The 18307-nt window shown below is 42.0% G+C and overlaps 1 protein-coding gene and 1 long non-coding RNA gene across 3 annotated transcripts; both read left to right on the forward strand.

Annotated features, from left to right (window-relative positions):
* Positions 1-422: 422 nt before the first annotated feature.
* dnajb5 (DnaJ heat shock protein family (Hsp40) member B5) lies at positions 423-10530 on the forward strand. 2 transcript variants are annotated; one of them, XM_023297900.3, is made up of 4 exons: positions 423-633; positions 1892-2159; positions 2889-3550; positions 8448-10530. In XM_023297900.3, exons 2-4 carry the CDS (start codon positions 1949-1951, stop codon positions 8679-8681), a joined length of 1107 nt encoding a protein of 368 aa, XP_023153668.1. In that variant the 5' UTR covers positions 423-633; positions 1892-1948; the 3' UTR covers positions 8682-10530. The 2 variants fall into 2 exon arrangements, with proteins under 2 accessions (XP_023153668.1, XP_023153667.1); XM_023297899.3 differs by lacking the exon at positions 423-633 and adding an exon at positions 929-1161.
* A 2298-nt stretch (positions 10531-12828) lies between these two features.
* On the forward strand, positions 12829-16502 carry LOC129349103 (uncharacterized). The gene is made up of 3 exons (XR_008601965.1): positions 12829-13170; positions 14293-14441; positions 16057-16502. It is a non-coding gene; the product is annotated as an uncharacterized LOC129349103 (long non-coding RNA).
* Positions 16503-18307: the final 1805 nt, after the last annotated feature.

The raw sequence follows: 18307 nt of genomic DNA on the forward strand, positions 1-18307 counted from the left end.
GCTGGGGTTAAAACACAGCACATCTAGCTTTGATTTTGGTGTTGCTCCTAATAATGTAGTTGAGGTGTGGTGAAGTTTAAAGGCCAAGACTTTGAACCAAAGTTGGGATTAAGTGCCTGATAGTTTTCAAGAAGACTATGAGAAGTTAGATTTAAGAACATCTTCAAAGTAGGGGTTAGTTTGAATGTTTGATGCTGTGAATGTAGGATGTGACTCTGAATAGAAGTTCGTTATTTACAAAGATAGAAGATGAAAATGCGTGTGTGTCTGTGTGTGTGTGTGGAGTCATCACATGACTCAGCGGTGTTTATACCAACTCAATCCAGGCACGACTGCACGACACAGTTGTTTTTTTTTTTTTTTTTTAAATCAGGCTGTCAGGACTCTCTCTCTCTCCTAATATGACTGTGTCTCCCTGCACAGTGAACCAGCTCAGCCTCACACTAACCTCTGCACTCCTACAGGATAGTACAAAGCAAAGTCTCCATTTATACCTGAATCCTAAATGCCTCTCAGTGTGTTTGTGAACAAAGAGCCCTGCTGGCTGCTGGCTGATAGAGAGGGCTGGATTTGCTCTCCAAGCTTTCAGACGCAGGACCAGGATCGGACACAATAAGGAAAGGAGAAGGCTCGGTAAGAAAATCAATGTATGCGTATTTTTTATTTTTGTTGGGTCAAATGGTGCAGATTTAATCATGGTGAGGTGAAACCCGGAATGATTAAGATCGTGGATGGGGAGCAGACCTTTACTTTGGTGCGTAATGTTAATTTTACGCACCATATAAGTTAAGTCCCTGATAATTTAGCTGAAGCAACTTTTTTTGGATTTGTTTCTCTCCAAATTGAAATCAAACAGTGATGACAATCTCTCTCGCCTAAAATAACCAGCTGAAGTAATGTAGGGTTGGATATATAGGTTTATGGCTGTGTGGGCAGTTGTCCGAGGTTTTCCAGTGAAGCGTCAGTGCACCTCAGTGTTTGGTCACCGGTTATTTCCGAGCCTGTGATCCTCCCGGCGTCCTGACGTCAATTTATAAGGACCCAGAGTGCCGGGGCGGCAGCACAGACAGCGGGGCTGAGGGGGAGACACACGGAGAGAGACCGAGAGAGCAGCCGGACCATGGTGATCTGATTCCCTGTTCACTGTACAGCTTTTTTCTGGTAGGAATATCCTTCATTTCTTGTCATTTTAATTCTCCAGTCGGTGTTTCCTGCCACTCATGTTTGGTTTTCATTGTGTGGGATACAATGCCTCGAGTATCAGTCGGAATAACCCAGTGGTTGGTGGAAATCGGGTGTAAATTGTAGATTTTTCTTGCGTTTTTTGTAGATTTTCTCGTCTCCTTGTAGCAGCAGCGTGTTACAATGTCCTAAATGTAACCAGATTTTTTTTATTCGCCTTCTGTGCGCTTTTTGGTCCAACCAGGAGATCACCGAGTCCTGCTCGGAGGCACCGCAGTGTTTCTCCTGTTTTTCTCTGCCCAGCTGGTTAAACACAGCAGAGGTGGAGGCAGATCATCTGTGGGATCTGCAACCAGCCCGGTTCGTCTTGTTCATGTAGAGCAAAATCACACAGATTTCTTGATAATGATGAAATATCCTGGCTGTTCATACCTGTCAGGCTGAGGTAGTCATAGGGAGAAGCCACTTGATAGAGCAGATGAAGGGGATTCCTCTGCTCCCCACCTGACTTTACATCACCAACCACAATCCCCATAGCAACAGTTGGTGAAACCAGCACTCGGTGTTCACAACTCTAAAGACTTCACAGTAAAAGCCTGAAAGAGAGCTCTTTGCACCTTTGCCAGGTCAGATTTAGTGTCCTGCTCTAGGCAGTATCTGCCCCAGAGGAGTATTAAAAGACCCTCACAGTTGCCTTCTGTCTCACCAGTGACTGACCACAGCCTGAACTGAAGAAAAGGGGGCTCCCAGTCTGAGGAGTGCAGCTATGGGGAAGGACTACTACAAGACCTTGGGCATCCCCAAGGGCTCCAATGAGGAGGAGATCAAGAAGGCCTACCGCCGCATGGCACTGCGCTTCCACCCTGATAAGAACAAGGATGCCAACGCAGAGGAGAAGTTCAAGGAGATCGCAGAGGCCTATGAGGTACTCAGCGACCCCAAGAAGAGGGTCGTCTACGATCAGCTGGGAGAGGAAGGTGAGGAGCACTAGTCCATATGTGGGTTTGTTCCTGTCTGTGTGTCAGTCTGTGTGTGAATCACTGAGTGAAAGAGGTCAGAGAGTGCAGGCAGAGCAGCTCTGTTAAACAGGCGTTATGATGGATTAAGTTGTTATTGGAATAGCTCTGGAACACACTCACTATCTAATATCACGGTGGTGAATCTTGGTGGGTTTCAGACACTGAAGTAATAACGCCGTCTCCACCATGTTTTCATGCTCGTGCGCTGGAACGTGCGATTGTCTGTTATCTTTGGTGTCAACAGCACTTACCAGCTCTAATACCTTATAGTCTACCTCAGCTGTTAGTCTAGTGTGTGTATTAGTGTGTGTATAACTGTGTGTGCTAGCTGACAGACAGATGGCTTAAGATCATTACGTGGTGCAGATATGAATAGCAGCGACTGCTGTAGTTTGCATTTGTGGGTGTTTTGTGCATGTGTCTCTGTTGAAAAGGTGTGTGTGTGTGTATTTGTGTGTTTTGGACTGAGTGACCTGGTATTTCATGAGTTCCTCCTCCACCATCTCTGTTGGAAGATCGGTGATGCTGTGGGATTTTTCCCGCCCACGTGGGCTCCACTCTTCTCTCTACCGTTACCCACACGTTGTCTTTTCAAAGCGAGGTCCTGCGTCTGGTTTCTGAGTTCATTTTGATGTGTGAGCATGTGCATGCGATGTCTCACGTTCCTCTCTCTCTTTCCTCTCTCAGGTTTGAAAACAGGAGGCAGCAGCTCTTCAGGTGCTCCCGGCAGCTCGACGTACCACTACACTTTCCACGGCGACCCCCATGCCACCTTCGCCTCCTTCTTCGGCGGCTCCAACCCCTTCGACATGTTTTTCGGCTCCAACCGCAGCCACAGCCGCTCCAACGGCTTCTCCTTCCACAACGACCACACCAACGACGCAGAGCAGGACATGGAAATGGATGAGGATGACCCTTTTGCTCATTTTGGGAGACAGTTCGGCTTTCCAGGAGGGATGAACAATGGCTTCCCAGGGGAGGGCCGCAGGAGGAGGGCCCCACCGTCTGAGCGCCTGGGGACCAGCCGGAAGCAGCAGGACCCTCCAGTGGTCCACGAGCTGAAGGTCTCGCTGGAGGAGATCTTCCACGGCTGCACCAAGCGCATGAAGATCACCCGCCGCAGGCTGAACCCGGACGGGCGGAGCATGAGGACCGAAGACAAGATCCTCAACATTATCATCAAGAAGGGTTGGAAGGAGGGGACCAAGATTACTTTCCCAAAGGAGGGGGACGAGACCCCTGAGAACATTCCTGCCGACATAGCCTTTGTGCTTAGAGACAAAGGGCACGCCCACTTCAAGAGAGACGGTTCCAATATCATTTATAACTGCAAGATCAGTCTAAAAGAGGTGCGCCATCACTTTTGATCTAACCTCTCTCTCTCCTGTCTTGCTGTCTTCTTTTCTCTCCCTCCTCGGTGCTTTGTTGCATGTAGACCAGGAGGTAATGCTGCTGAGGTTGGGAGTTTGATTCCCAGTGGAGCAAACCAGGCAGAAATTTAATGCATTCTTGAACCTGCAAAGTTTTACATGAATATCCCAAAATGACATCACATTTTTCTTGCTGCTTTTGTTCATATTATTCTTGTCACTCAACCTGTGCAAGCAATGGATGAGGGACGTGGCTGTAATTTAAGGGTAGGATTATTTCCTGGGTGTGTGGTCCTGTCAGACACACTGAGGCGTGAGTGTATGCGGGCGTTGCTGGAGGGCAGGATCAGTCAAAACAGAGCCTCTGTCGCTGCAGTGCGAGAGAAGCAGCGGGAATGTGGTGTCCTTGTGTGACCGGCATGAAGCCATCGTCCTCATTTGTTCTGCACTGCTGTGTAAAAAAAACACACACACACATAGACGCATAAAGCGGGCACACAGTCATCAAGCTACACACATGCAAGCTTACACACTCTTGCATCTTCAAGAATATTTGCAAGCAGTTAAAGATGGATTGTAGTGGGACTGTGGTGACAATCCAGGCTGCTAGTACTGTGACTGGCAGGACATTTAATTAGCTGCTCCTGCGAGGGCAACGGGTCCAGCGCAGCTCTGCTCCGTCTGTGAATTGCACAAGCTTTAATGTTCGAGGGGGAGTTATTTGCACTCAACTCAAGCCAAGTCTGAACAGTTTTTCTCCAAAGCAGCCCAAATCGCCGCAGAAGTAACGCAGTGGAAAACAAAGGTGCCTGGCTGCACACAGCGACACCATGAAGCCTAGTTAATGAGAGCACATTAGAGTTTGTTGAGTCACACTAAGCAGGAGATGGTGCTTGATCAAGCCCGCACAGTGATTAAGTTTGCACTGCAGAACTCCCACAGCTAAAACCCTGTGCTCTTCCAGCAGCCAGATAAGAGAATTAAGTCTGATGCAGCTGAAGACGAGATGGGGGAGAGCAGGGGAGATGTGGCTGCGGTGGGGGGGTATCTGGGGAATATTAGGGAAGTGGGTCAGATGATTCAGTATCCAAAGCAAACAAGAGCTCATATTCCACTGCTCCACTCTGCTCTGCTTTCCTGAAGATGTGATGCTAAATGCTGCAGTGAACACTCAGCACCACATGCATGCTGCACACTAGACACCCTGCTACATGGCTGATGTAACTACACGATGCAGCAGTCAATAATACAGCCAAGATGATTGTTTCCATCTGCAGAAATCTCTGCAAGTGTTCATTCCACGTCACAAAAGCAGAGGTGGAATGTGAAGACGTAAAGCAAACATCCTTATTTTCTCCTATTTTGACTGCTGTTTTGTTGCTCTGTTGTTGCTTGTTTTCTGCCTGAAGCACGCCCTGATGAGCGACTTAGTTTGGTGCCACCAAGCTTGTTTGACCATGCTGTAAGCTCCTGGGAGGCGCCGCGTGAAGCAACTTTCAGCCCTGCAGCGTCGTCGCTGTGACAGCAATCAGAAGCAGTTACGGAGCTTAGCGAGGGTACGACATGCTGCTTTCCCTGGAACCAACATATATCTATAGGGAGACATTTTTATGGCAATGATGCCTCTGCAGTGTGCTGCTGTCATCCATGGCAGAGCGCTTCAACCTCCTGTCACTGCTGCTGCTCAGTTTAGCAGCAAAACCCACATCCAAAGACACGTATGTGCTAACTGTGGCTGCTGGGGCTCTAAAGGCTCAGTGGATGGCTTTTTACAGCTCAACCTCTCATAATCAGGAAAATAGAGGATGTTGAAACTCTGAAAGTGAGGCAGCACGTGCATTTTTCAGCGGCTATTGTGTTGTAATCCTGTCAGTTCAGTTAAATTTAGCTTTCAGCATTCAGGACACGCTCAGTGGCAGACAGCCCACACTGTTGTGATGACACTGGATGGCTAGAACAATTTTAGTATCATCTGCACAGCAAAAACCAAATTCAGTTTAAGCTTGAAACTGTGATAGTTAAGGTTAGGACATGTTCCCAGCGCAAAATTGCAAATCTAGACAGTGTTCATACAAATATCACAAAAAGTGTGTGTGTTTGTGTCAGTTTCTGTAGCCTTGTTGTCTGAGCTGAGTGCCCTCGGATCAGCTGGCATTGTGTGTTGAGCGTCATGGCAACCTGTCTCTGTGTGTAAGACTGTGTTAGTCAATGAAACTGTTCATAACAGGAGGATGAACCACTAGTCTCCAATTACAGTCATGGCCTAAATCACTGTAATGTATGTAGTGGGGAAAAAGGACGCTGATGTCATGGCTGGAAAACTCTGTCTGTCCTCTGAGGCAGCTGCTCTGCTTGACCGAACATCAACAGTCGACTTGTACATCCCTGTTTGTTAAAACGAAAACACTAGACCAGACAAGAAAATCCCCCAACTCTCCTGATGCAGCGTTGGCCGAGAACTGACACGGACAATGTCTCAGAGGTTAATCATGTGCCAATGCAGGGAAAAGCTCTGTTACATCATGAGAGGCTGGTTGAATATAAATGAACGGCATTAGGAGCTGGTGTGTTGTGGAAAAAACCTTAGAGGGGTAATTGAAGTGATGCTTTTGTATTTATTAAAACAGTTGCCTTGAGCAGCTATTAGCTTGATGAATTTGATTGGAGACACAGCTAAGCAGAGAGGTCCTCTGCAAAGGTTGATCCTAAATAGAACATACTTTACATCTTAATCAGTCTCTTTTGAAATCATTAGACTCTAACTCTTGATGTCCATCCCACTTACTTGGTTTTGAATATTTCACCACTTTAGTCCAGACTGAAAAAGCTCAACAACCAATTAATAGATTTCCATGAAAATTTAGTGCAAATATCTACCGACAGGTGACAAATTAAAGGAAAAGCCAAAATGCTGGACCTCTGCAGTTATGGGATCTGATGGCTCTGGCTTGCTGTCAGGGACACCTTGCTGTCATGGTTTGGCTCCACTTGTCCCCTTAGAGGGAAAGGTAAAAACAAATCAGTCCAAAATTGTTAGTCACCTTTATCCTGTGGCGAAACATTTCTATCCTGATGACAGCCGTCATCACAGTGCTCCCATCCGTAGGGCGATATGGGTCACTGAATGGCTTGATGAAAGTGATGACAATGATATGCCATGGCTTTTGAAGTCACTAGATCTCATCCCAGTTTAACACCTATGGGACAATTAGGGCCAACATGTTAGACAGCGCATTCTACCACCACCAATCGAAACAACAAATAGAGGAATATCTTTTTGAAGACTGGTGTTCATCCCTCCATTAGAGTCCAGAGACTTGGAGAATCAACGCAAAGAAGCTTTAAAGCTGTTCTCGCAGCACATAGTGGCTCAGCACCTTATTCAGACACTTAATGATGGTTTTTCCCTTTAATTTGGCACCTGTTTGTATGTTGCAAAGAAGATGAATTCTAGTAACTGTGGGGACTACCTACCTTTCCCAACACTTCGGACCATGAGCAGGGGAAAGTTTTAATTTAACCTGTGTGATATCGGCAAATGAATTGGCACACATAATGGCCAAAACATTTATGGTTACCAGATGATATCATGACTAAAGTGATCCTCTTACTGGCGCCGTTCTTTGGTTTGATTTATGGTTAAATACCTGTAAAACTGAAGACGCGTCCTTTAGTTTCAAGCGGTCTAACTTTTCGTCACTGCTAGTTAGCAAACATGCTAAGCTGTGATTGTTAACGATGTATTTATACTTACTCAACATTAACATGCCATCATTATCATTCTAAAACATGTTAGCATTTAGCTCAAAACACCTGGTTTGTTGCAAAGTCTCAAATGGCAACAAGTGCTGTGACCAGTTATTAAAAATCAGAGTTCAGGTAGTCACAGTATGTCAGTTTTTAGATCATTTTCATTTTATTTTAGAGTACATCATCACAGCAGTACAGGGCAGCATCCCAAACACATTGATGACATTGATAACGCACAATCAAGTCTCCAAGTTGCTGTTTTTCTGTCTTTCTTAATCATCATCCACAGTCAACGTCTTTCTTTCTCCATGCCTTTATGGCATTTATTCTCTGACTCTATTTTTTTGTGTATTGATTGATTTCGTAACAGTTGCCTGCAAGTGCATTATATGAGAAAAGTCTGTCGTTCATTCACAGAGTTGTGGCTTGAAATAGTTGTTCCTATTGAGCGCCAATCTGGTGAATGATGCTCACTGGAAAGCCTGTGGAGTCGTGATAACCACAGGTTCCTGTGTTTAGTTTAGCGCTCGCTACACTCAGGCTGGATTCATCAGGCATTGTGATAAGGAGGTGAGGCTTAGTGTGTGTGTGTTTGTGCATGTGTGTGGGTATCTGACAAGCCCTCCAACTATTTACGAGCTCAGCCGATTCCTGCCTCACTTCATTAGCCCCGGCTATGAGACCGTTGCTAAAATTAGTCCCCTGTGCAATGTGCAGCCCCTCCAACGCTGACACACACACACACACACACACACACACACACACACACACACACACACACACACACACACATACAAAGACAGGAAAACTTTTCCGCTGCCAAGTCATGTTTTCCTAATGTTCCTCTTCCAAATGTTGCTCTCTAGACCCCGCAGTGCTGTAGTCCATTTGTAAGGACATGGTTGCTGTCTGTTGTTCTAACAGGACGCTTGTGTGAAATATAGTCTTAATCTCAGCGAGACTTTTTCTGGCTAAATAAACACAACGCAAAGTTATGATGATGTACTGGGGGAAGATAAACTGCAGCTTTTACCTCATGGAAACATTAAGTCACTGAGATATTCATGGCTTTGGCATTTCATTCCTACCAAAGATATTAACCCTCTCAATCTCCTCTCCTCTCCAGGCATTGTGTGGCTGCACAGTTAGTATTCCCACGCTGGAAAACCGTGTCATCTCGCTGCCCTGTCATGACATCATCAAGCCAGGAACGGTGAAGCGACTCAGAGGGGAAGGCCTGCCTTTCCCCAAGAACCCCTCGCAGCGCGGTGACCTCATCGTGGAGTTTTCGATCCGTTTTCCAGACAGGATCCCCCCTCAGTCCAGAGAGATTATCAGACAGCACCTCCCACAGTCGTAGGAAGACACCTGTAATCTCTCCAACACAACAACCACCATACACTCCAGACTAAACCCAGAAAAGCTACACTTAACACTCCTTCATCCACTCCTCCTTTACATTGTAGTCTCCCTTCTTATGTCGTGTGTCACACAGATGCTGTGGGAGGATGAAGGAGGAAGGCCAACACAAATGGCAGTATCAGGATATAATTTATTTGTGTCTGTTTTGTCTTTTGGCCCAAGCACACACACAAGCACCCGAGTAGCGGAGCGGTGTTGAGGATGGGCTCAGCACAATTGTGGCTTTTACCGGAACTTCTTTTCTTAACTGTTTTTTACGGATTTATCAGTGGTTTTATATGCTGTCCAACTTCTCTGATCCTCGTCTTTTTGTGATAGGATGAACCATGAGATATTTTTTAAAAGGAAACATTTTTTTTTCCAGGATTTTTGTTTTCCAAAAGGGGTTAAAATAGGATTGTTTAATTTTTATCCTTGAGTGTACCAGCAGCTTCAGTGTGTTCAGTGCAAACCCTTGATTTTAACATAACTTTCCCCCTGAAACGTTTTCTCATGCTTTCAGTCTAATAAAGCATTGTGCTTAAAGTCTGTAGGCCATTTAGTAAGAGCTGTCTCCGCCAAAATAAGTTGACGTGCGCAATGCCGCAGCGCACTTAAGATCCCGCGTTACTCCAAATGATGTCAGCCTATCTCAGCTGCGTTGGAAAATCTGGGAATGACAATCACACACTTTCACAGCGGCGTAAGCTCGGATATTACAATCTGCACATAATATGGGTGCTTTCCCTTCTGAGCTGTGTGGCTGCTCTGAACTGAATAGCCTGGCTCAACATCTGGGGGACATTTAGGTGCCTTAGCCCAGTGTCATACCACATATGTGAACACACACACACACAGGTTACAATATATACTAACAGCCATGTTGAGTGCACAACAGACGATGCCCTATGCTGTGTTAGACATTACCATTCAGAGCTGGTAATCTTAGAACAACAGTAAGTAAGCAATGTAAAGTCAATATTGTACTGTATGTAAGCAAAAGCATTTTTAAGGAGGGATTTGATACAAGACTGATGATTTTTTTGCCAATACATCCTTGTAAAGTGCCATAAAAGTACAGGCTGGATGTCCCAGAGGAATGGAAGCATGAAATTTAACTGAAATCCACAGTAAATAGTGAAGATTCCTCTGCGAGACCCAGCTTGGTTGTGAATATTCTGCTTTCTCTTGTGGCATTTGAAGGCCATGTCTCGGTGCTACTATGAGCAGTGCCAAAAATAGACCACATTGGTGTCTACTTTTTGGTTTCATGGAGTCCTCAGTTTGTGATTTGATAACGGCTTCTGTCTTCTGTAACATCTGTACATTGAACTTTACATATGTACTGCGAGTAGTAACCCCTGTTTAGGAAACAGGTTTTGTAATATTGCAGCAGCCATTCTGTGTCTCAGCTGCAGGGGACAATGAAAACTCTCTTCAGCTCTTCCTACTGTAGTTTACAGCAATGATCAGATGTATGTATGAATATGGATCATGAAGCCAGCACTAGTAGGTCGTATGTGGTATGTAAACAGGGAGATGTTTGAATGCTTCGGGGTTGATAAATGCACTTTTAATGTTGTAAAAGATACTGATAAAACTATGAGATAATGGGGGGAACTGACTGACTTGTCTGAGTGTGTGATCGTCCTGCCTCTCAGAGCCTTACAGGACGCTGGACTGTGGCTTCAACCAGACTGCACATGTGTTGCTGCTGCTGAAAGACTCACTGTCACTGCTTCTGTGCATTTGACAATATTTATGAACTTTTCAAAATGGAAACAAATAAACCAAATGTGTGAAGTTAATGATTTGTGTCATTCGAGTTCTTTCAAAATTGTCAGCTACGTTAAAAATGACTTTGGTGTGACATGCATATCAGTATTATAGTTTTGAAGCCTATTCAGGTTATGACATTTACATGGAAATGAAAAACCTGGTCATTAGACATCAACATGCAAGCATCATTTTACAGTATACAACAGAAGTGAGCACACTTCTGTGTAATATAATTTAAATGTCAAGTGATTCAGAATTGTATCTGCAAGTGGATACACCTGTGATCACTCACATACAAGTGAGGAAACCACAATCACGCAAACAAAATTGAGTACAGCTGTGATCCCCAGTCAGCCTACTTACATGAATGTGGTAGAAAATGACCTGTAAACACAAGAACTTTCTCAGTTTGGGACCTATGAACTGTGTCTGCATGTCTGCATCGTGGTTCAGCATTGAAAAGAATTGCCAGAGGACCTGAAAAATCTGATGGTCAGCTTTCACAAAGATGGAAAATAATACGGGAAGATCAGTGACCAACTAAAATCAGTGGAAGCACAGTTGCAGCAGTAATCAGGAGGTCTAGAACAAGTCTTATTATTATCAGTCATCAGAGCTGCAGTGAATATCCTCCTAAAATGACACCACAGACAGTGGGTAACTTGCACAATCTGCTCTGAAAAACAGATGGGTGAGTGCTTCAGATTTGGCACAGAAGTTATCAATGGAAATCAGAGATTCTGTCGCAGCTCAGACAGTGTGAAGGACAGTGGTAAGGTCAGTCTATGTGGATGCTGTCCAAGAAAATCCCCTATGCCTGCTCTTTGGCACAAAACTGAGAGATGAAACTTTGTTCAATAACTTTGCCAAATAAAGAATCCTGATTCTTCTTTTTATTTTTCTTTCAATTTTTTTCTCTTTAATTTACTTTAAAAAGAAAGACAGAGCAACACAGCTCCTCCAGCAAAGAGCAGCTGAAAAAAATGTCCTTGAAAGAATGACAGAACATAGAAGAAAAAAAAAACATTTTTTAGACTTCTGTTGCATTGAGTTCCTACTGTGGGGCCATTTCAGGCTAAAATGGCATAACAACAAATATTAAAAAAAACAAAGTGCAAAACTCTTCTAAGAGTAATAAAATTACTTTTAGGTGCCATAGTTTAAAATCATTTGAGTTTTATGCAATACTGCACAGGGATGTATTCACTATTGTTGCAAACTGTAAATATTGCAGCTGACTGAAGTAGAGCTAATTTTCATTTTAAATACTACCATATGGCTTCATTTACTATATAGTAATTCACTGTTTCATATCAATCATTATGTCGTGACAGATGTTTAAAGTCCTGATCTGATGCAAAGTAATAAAGTAAAACTAAACCACAACAACTAAATGTAGTGGAACAGAGCAAAGTAGAAAGTAGCGTTAAATTAAAATACTCACAAGTACCTCAGAATTGTACTTAACCCTTTAGAACCCAGCGTAGCGCCGGTGCTACGTTTTGCATATTGATTTTTGATTGGCTGTAGATTTTAAACCAGATAAGATAGATCGATAATTCTTTTTGCATATAAAATCTGGGGAGTCACACTAACATTTCACACATTCACCAGGTCTCAGGGTGCTTTTTTGTTGCAGTGATGGGTTTGTAAAAATACACAACAAAGCGCACACAACAAAACTCTTTATAAACCAGACCACCAGTATTTGGAGGACTTCTTACGTTGAAATAAGCGTGATCACGTTGTGGCCATGACCTGTCACATGATTCTTATGTGTCCATACCGGAGAGGCTCCCGTCCCTATCAACAGGAAGTGACGTTGTTGCCGGGAGGGTCGTTTTTCAGCCGACAACTACAACTGTAGTTTTCGGCTGTAGCCTGCACAGATACGAGCTCTCATTCGTTTCAGTCCCACTTTTTCTTTTTTTTTTTTCTTTTTTTTTTGTACAAAAACATTCAGACACAGCCCACACACACACCAGACATCCACCACGGTCCGTGTACGGATCTGGTAATTGGATTTTCCGTTCTGAAACGGGTATTGAAAAACAAGAAACGAGTGGTTATTTGATTTTCGTTTTAAAATACAAAAATTAAAATTGAAATACAAGGCGTTTTTCCTTTTCATGATCAAAAAGGGATATACAATTATTTTTTTAAAAAATGCTTTGATTTTCGTTTTATATTTAGAATAACAAGAAAGTTAAATCAGTAAGAGACAGAAACGAAAAAAGGTCCGTTTTTTCATTTTCTGAGACCGGAAATGGTCATCAGGAAGTGTGGAGCCAAACAAAGTACGGTGCATAGACTGTATATAAATTTTTTTTCGTGAGTTTTCATGGTCAAAATGAGAGATCAGGTGGCCGATCTTAAAATAAATCAATATTGATTTTTTTTATAGAGCGTTAAAGTTTTGCGAAGCCAGGGGGCGGGACTACTTGATTGACAGTCCGGTCTGGAATGATTGACAGGTCCTATGGTGGAGGCAGCAGAGACTCTGCTCTCCTCGTTTGGATTAATTCTGATATAATAACTGTTGGTTTATTTATCGGTGGAGCAGCACAACATTTTCCACAGACAGTTTTCCTGCCCGTTGGCTTGTTTTAACCAGTTTTCTACCTTCGGCTGATTCTACCAGCAGACACTGAAAGGACTCTGATAGTTCGGTAAGTAAATGTTTATTTTCGTATCGGTGGCACTTTTAATGCACTTTATATGCAGCTTTAGTGTCAGATGTAATGTGTGCCATGCACTCCAGATGTTGGTGGAGTTTGTTTCCGTGTGTGTTGACCAGAGAAGAAAGTTAGCATAGTAAATATTAGCTTTAATGTTAGCGATGCTAACCGAGCTACCTGCTCAGTCATGGCCTGATTAAAGCTAACGTAGCATCAAGCTAATGTGTTGAGTTTCATGTAAACAGCTGAAGTGTGTTGTGTTCCTGTAATGTGGTTCATAAAACTGTGGCTGGTTGAAATTAATGTAACGTTCAGGAAACTTAAATGTGATTAAAACAGTAACGTTAATGTTCTAGTTGTCAGTACTCAGCTTTAATTTGACACTAAAATAGACTCTGATAGTTTTAAATGACATCAGTTTCATTAATTTGTTGAAAATTGTCTCATTTGTTGTTGTGATGCTGCTGCTGATTCATTAAAAGCAGATGATCCGTGTTGAAGACACGTTTAGTTCTAGTATCAGAAGTACAAGAAGGAAGTTTAGTTCTGCTACATAAAAGATTTCAGGATTAAAATAACTAAATGAGTCTTTATGCCTCAAACTTTATTTTTACAATAAAGCAATAATGAATTAATCACAGATAATAAAAATATAAATAACAGAGAAAACCTGAGAGAATATTTTCCTGAAAAGTCTGTGAAGGAAAAGCAGCTTTTTTATCCTGAAAGATCAGAATCAGCTCCAACATCTGCATCTGACAGCATCAAGTCAACCAGAAAGAAAAGAAAAAAGAAAATGATTTCTTTCTGATCACATCTGTTCCGCTGCTCACAGTCTGCTGCTGCTCACATTCTTCACATTTATAGTCCACTTTTAAAAGTTCAGCAGACAGGTGCTCTGCTTTGGAGTGTGACAATGTCATCGGTGATGTGGAGAGTGACGTTTCCGTTTCACCCACAGCGTGCTTTAGGGCAGCCGGGTCGAACTTGATGTTTGAAATACTGACCGACCGCTCAGATTTAACTGTCTGTAGTTCCGTTTTGATGGGTGTTAAACTTTCACTCAAAGCCGCCAGGAGCTGGGTCTTTAAAATAACCGCCGTCTCGTTACAGAGTGAAAGTAGCAGTTCCTCCTTAAGGTCAGAGATTGCAGCATCTGAGGGCCTCTTCAAAAGAAGACGTAGTTGATGAAGGCGTTCTGGAGCAGGACCAGAAAGACCACGACCAAGCAGCCTTGAGATCTTAGGCAGCATCTCCCTCAGGTGGGTGTCAACGGTGTTCACAGTCAGGTCTGTGGTAATCCCGTCAGAAAACAAAACAGAAAAAAAATCTAGATTATAAATCAACATGTAACCAAAGCAGTCTGTGTATAACGCCATAGTATAGGATGTAGTTCAGAAAATGTCAAAGTATAGTATACTTTTCAAGAATAACATAGTATGGCCTGTAGTTCATATTATAGCATGTCGGCAAAAAACCCAACGGATTATTATGTGGTTCAAAAAGTGCAAAATGACAGGATGTTGCCTAAAATTGTCATGTATATGTGGTTCAAAAAATGTCATAGTGCAGTATATTGTCAAAATAGTATCTTTTTCAAGAAAACATCAGAGTATATGCCGCCCAAAAAATGTCATAGTATAGCATGTCGTCCCAAGAACATCATGGTATAGCATGTTGCTCTAAAAACATAGTATATCCTTTGGTCCAAAAAATGTCATAGCATAGTATGTCGTCCGAAAAACATCATGGTATAGCATGTCGCTCTAAAAACATTATAGTATAGCATGTCGCTCTAAAAACGTCATAGTATAGCATGTCACCCAAAAAACGTCATAGTATAGCATGTCACTCTAAAATTGTCATAGTATAGCATGTCACTCTAAAAACGTCATAGTATAGCCTTTGGTCTGAAAACGTCATAGTATAGCATGTCGCTCTAAAAATGTCACAGTACAGCATGTTGATCTAAAAACGTCATAGTATAGCCTTTGGTCTGAAAATGTCATAGTATAGCCTTCGGTCTAAAAACGTCATAGTATAGCATGTTGATCTAAAAACGTCATAGTATAGCATGTTGATCTAAAAACGTCATAGTATAGCATGTCGCTCTAAAAACGTCATACTACAACATGTCGATCTAAAAACGTCATAGCATATCATGTCGCTCTAAAAATGTCACAGTATAGCATGTCGCTCTAAAAACGTCACAGTATAGCATGTCCCTCTAAAAACGTCATAGTATCTCATGTCGCTCTAAAAACATCATAGTATAGCATGTCGCTCTAAAAACGTCATAGTATAGCATGTCGCCCAAAAAAGTCATCGTATAGCATGTCGCTCTAAAGACGTCATAGGATAGCATGTCACCCAAAAAACGTCATAGTACAGCCTTTGGTCCAAAAAACGTCATAGTATAGCATGTGGCTCAAAAAATGTCATAGTATAGCATGTTGCTCTTGAAACGTCATTGTGTAGCATGTCGTCCAAAAAACGTCATAGTATGGCCTTTGGTCTACAAAACGTTGTTTTGTCCCGGCCGTCTGAAGTAGGTGAGGAGCAACACCAAAACAGTCTAAACGCTGGTTTCCAGAGGGTTAGACGAGTATTTATTTGAAAGAGGAAGTTTACAACAACACAACATGTGAGGGGGTTAAAAGCAAATGGGTGGTAGTAAAATAAAAATAAATAAACAGATCTAAAAGTGAACTTCACGTTGACATTGATGGGCATTCCAACCAGGAACAAAGTAAAAGATAATCAATACGAAAAAAAACTCTTCCTGTTCACCTCTTCAAGCCCAAAAACACACCGCAGTAGCACCCTAAACTAAAACTACCAGTGGGTTTCCTGTTTTCCTTTCTGAACAATTCAAAGGTCCCTCTCTATCTCCCCACACATCCACCAACCACTGGAACACATCTCCAAAGTTCTGCCGGGCCAGCTCAGCTTCCCCTCAGAAGAAGTGCCGCCACCTGCCAGATGAAGGAGCCTTTTGAGAGGCAGCTGGCATCGTGATTGGACTGTACTTTGGTCTGTTCCAATCCAGCTTCAGCTCCAGAGACGGCAGGCGGGACGAGTCAACGGAGGCCGGGTGGACGAAGGCATGCAGCTGAGTACAATCCAGAAAACAACAGAGGAGGAGTGCAGTGGCCCAGGGCCAGAACAAACAGAGTAGCATCGTATGTCTCTTAGAAAACATCATAGTATAGCCTTTGGTATGAAAAGACACCATCATATACATCGTATATTGTACAAATAACAAGTCAAAGGAAAGAGACATACATTCTAGAATTGTAGTAATTCTGGGCTGACTGATTTACTGATTATCAGTATTTTATTTTTTACTGATTTATGGTCATTAATAAATTTTAAAATGGTGCTACTTTGGCTCTGAACCTTTATCTACCTGTGGTCGCTCTGTCTTCTGGAGTGACTTGATTGGTTATACATCACGGATAAAACTCCTTTAACTTAACATCTGTAAACAAAACAATAACGTATCAACAAAGTTTTCTGTTAGAGTTTGTGTTCTTGTAAGTTTAACTCCAAGATTTTAAATACTTTCATTTACTGCAAATGAATATCCAAATGAATATACTCCAAATGTCTCACTAATAATCATTATCAGCCTTAAAAACCCACAAAACACCCCTCTATACTCGACCACACTTAGTACAGTCCGGTTCCCCCTTCTATAAATCTGCTTGGAATCGTCCACTTCCTGTTTGTCAAAGTGGCCTTCTACCTGGACAGGTTTTGTTGGAGCTCATGCAACAAACATTTTGGGTAACTGCACTTTAATATGGATGGATGACACTGAATTAGAGTCTGTTTTAATGAGACTGAGTTAAGATGTGTAGCTCTGTCATTAAATAGTAAATTATTTCTCAGAATTCACAGAGGAAAGTCTGAAATGTTTGCTAGGTTAGCATCCCACATGTTCTTTGGCTCAGCTAAAGCTAACTCTCTCCAACTTCTGGATCTCTTGAGTTGCTTGTTGTTAAAATATCTTGCTGTAGGTGCTGAAGCTCAGAAAGTCTGAGATGTTTGTTCAAAATAAGCTCATTCTCAAGTCTTATCTGAACTGTCCTCTTTTGTTTGAACTTTCCCTAAACTGAAGAGTTAATGACAGAGCAGCACATCCAGACTCAGTCTCATTTATGTAGAGATTAAACTTCAGTGTCATTCATTGATGTTAAAGTGCAGTTTTTCAAATGTTTGTTGCACATGCTCCCGACCAAACCAGTCCAGGTGGAAGACGATGTGAAGAGAAAGCTCCAGAGGATGAATATCACACATTTACGTTGGAAATAAATGTCCTTTAATTTGACATTGTCATGCAAATGATGTTCACATCTTTGAGTGTTTTGTTGATGTTTGTTTCTAAATGTTTTTTGACACTCGGCCCCAAAGATTAAAACCTTCTACGGCTCACAAGCTGCAACAATTCACACATTATCAACTATCTTTCTGACTAAACTAAGATAAAAAGTGAAAAACTGCCTAATTCCTGCATCATGAATGTAAATCTTTTTGGTTTTTATGACAGTAAACTTAATATATTTGGGTTTGACATTTTATAAACCAAAACAATAAATGAATTACTGGAGAAAAAAATCAACAGATTAATGGACAAAGAAAATGTGTTTTCCAACATATATGGCTGAATTACTCCAACATTACAAGATATATACAATTTTAATTCAATTTTATTTATATAATGCCAATTACAGGTCAAATTGTCTCAAGATGCTTTATTTTTATATTTTTTTGTCATATCTAAAATATGACAAAGTAAGAAATTACAACCTCTTGACTAATCCAATTTATTGTTTGGTTTTTAAGAGACTAATGGACAACTAAAATAACTTTCTAAACTAAAACTAATAAACATGAGGTCAAATAGAAAGAAGAGTTTTAAATACTGCAGTCCCACAATGACAAGAATAAGGTTTGTCAACAAAAACTAAATCTGATGGTGGATTCCATTAAAGTTCTAATAAATGATAATAAAGTGTGATACTAAAGGTCTGTGGTGCTAAAAATCTCAAAGATATCAAGTTGAACATGTGAATGGAGGTTGATAAACGTTGACCTCCCTTCATTTCTCTGGAGCGACTCCATG

This window comes from Amphiprion ocellaris, chromosome 6, assembly GCF_022539595.1.
Source record: "Amphiprion ocellaris isolate individual 3 ecotype Okinawa chromosome 6, ASM2253959v1, whole genome shotgun sequence".
In the NCBI taxonomy this organism is placed as follows: Eukaryota; Metazoa; Chordata; class Actinopteri; family Pomacentridae; genus Amphiprion; species Amphiprion ocellaris.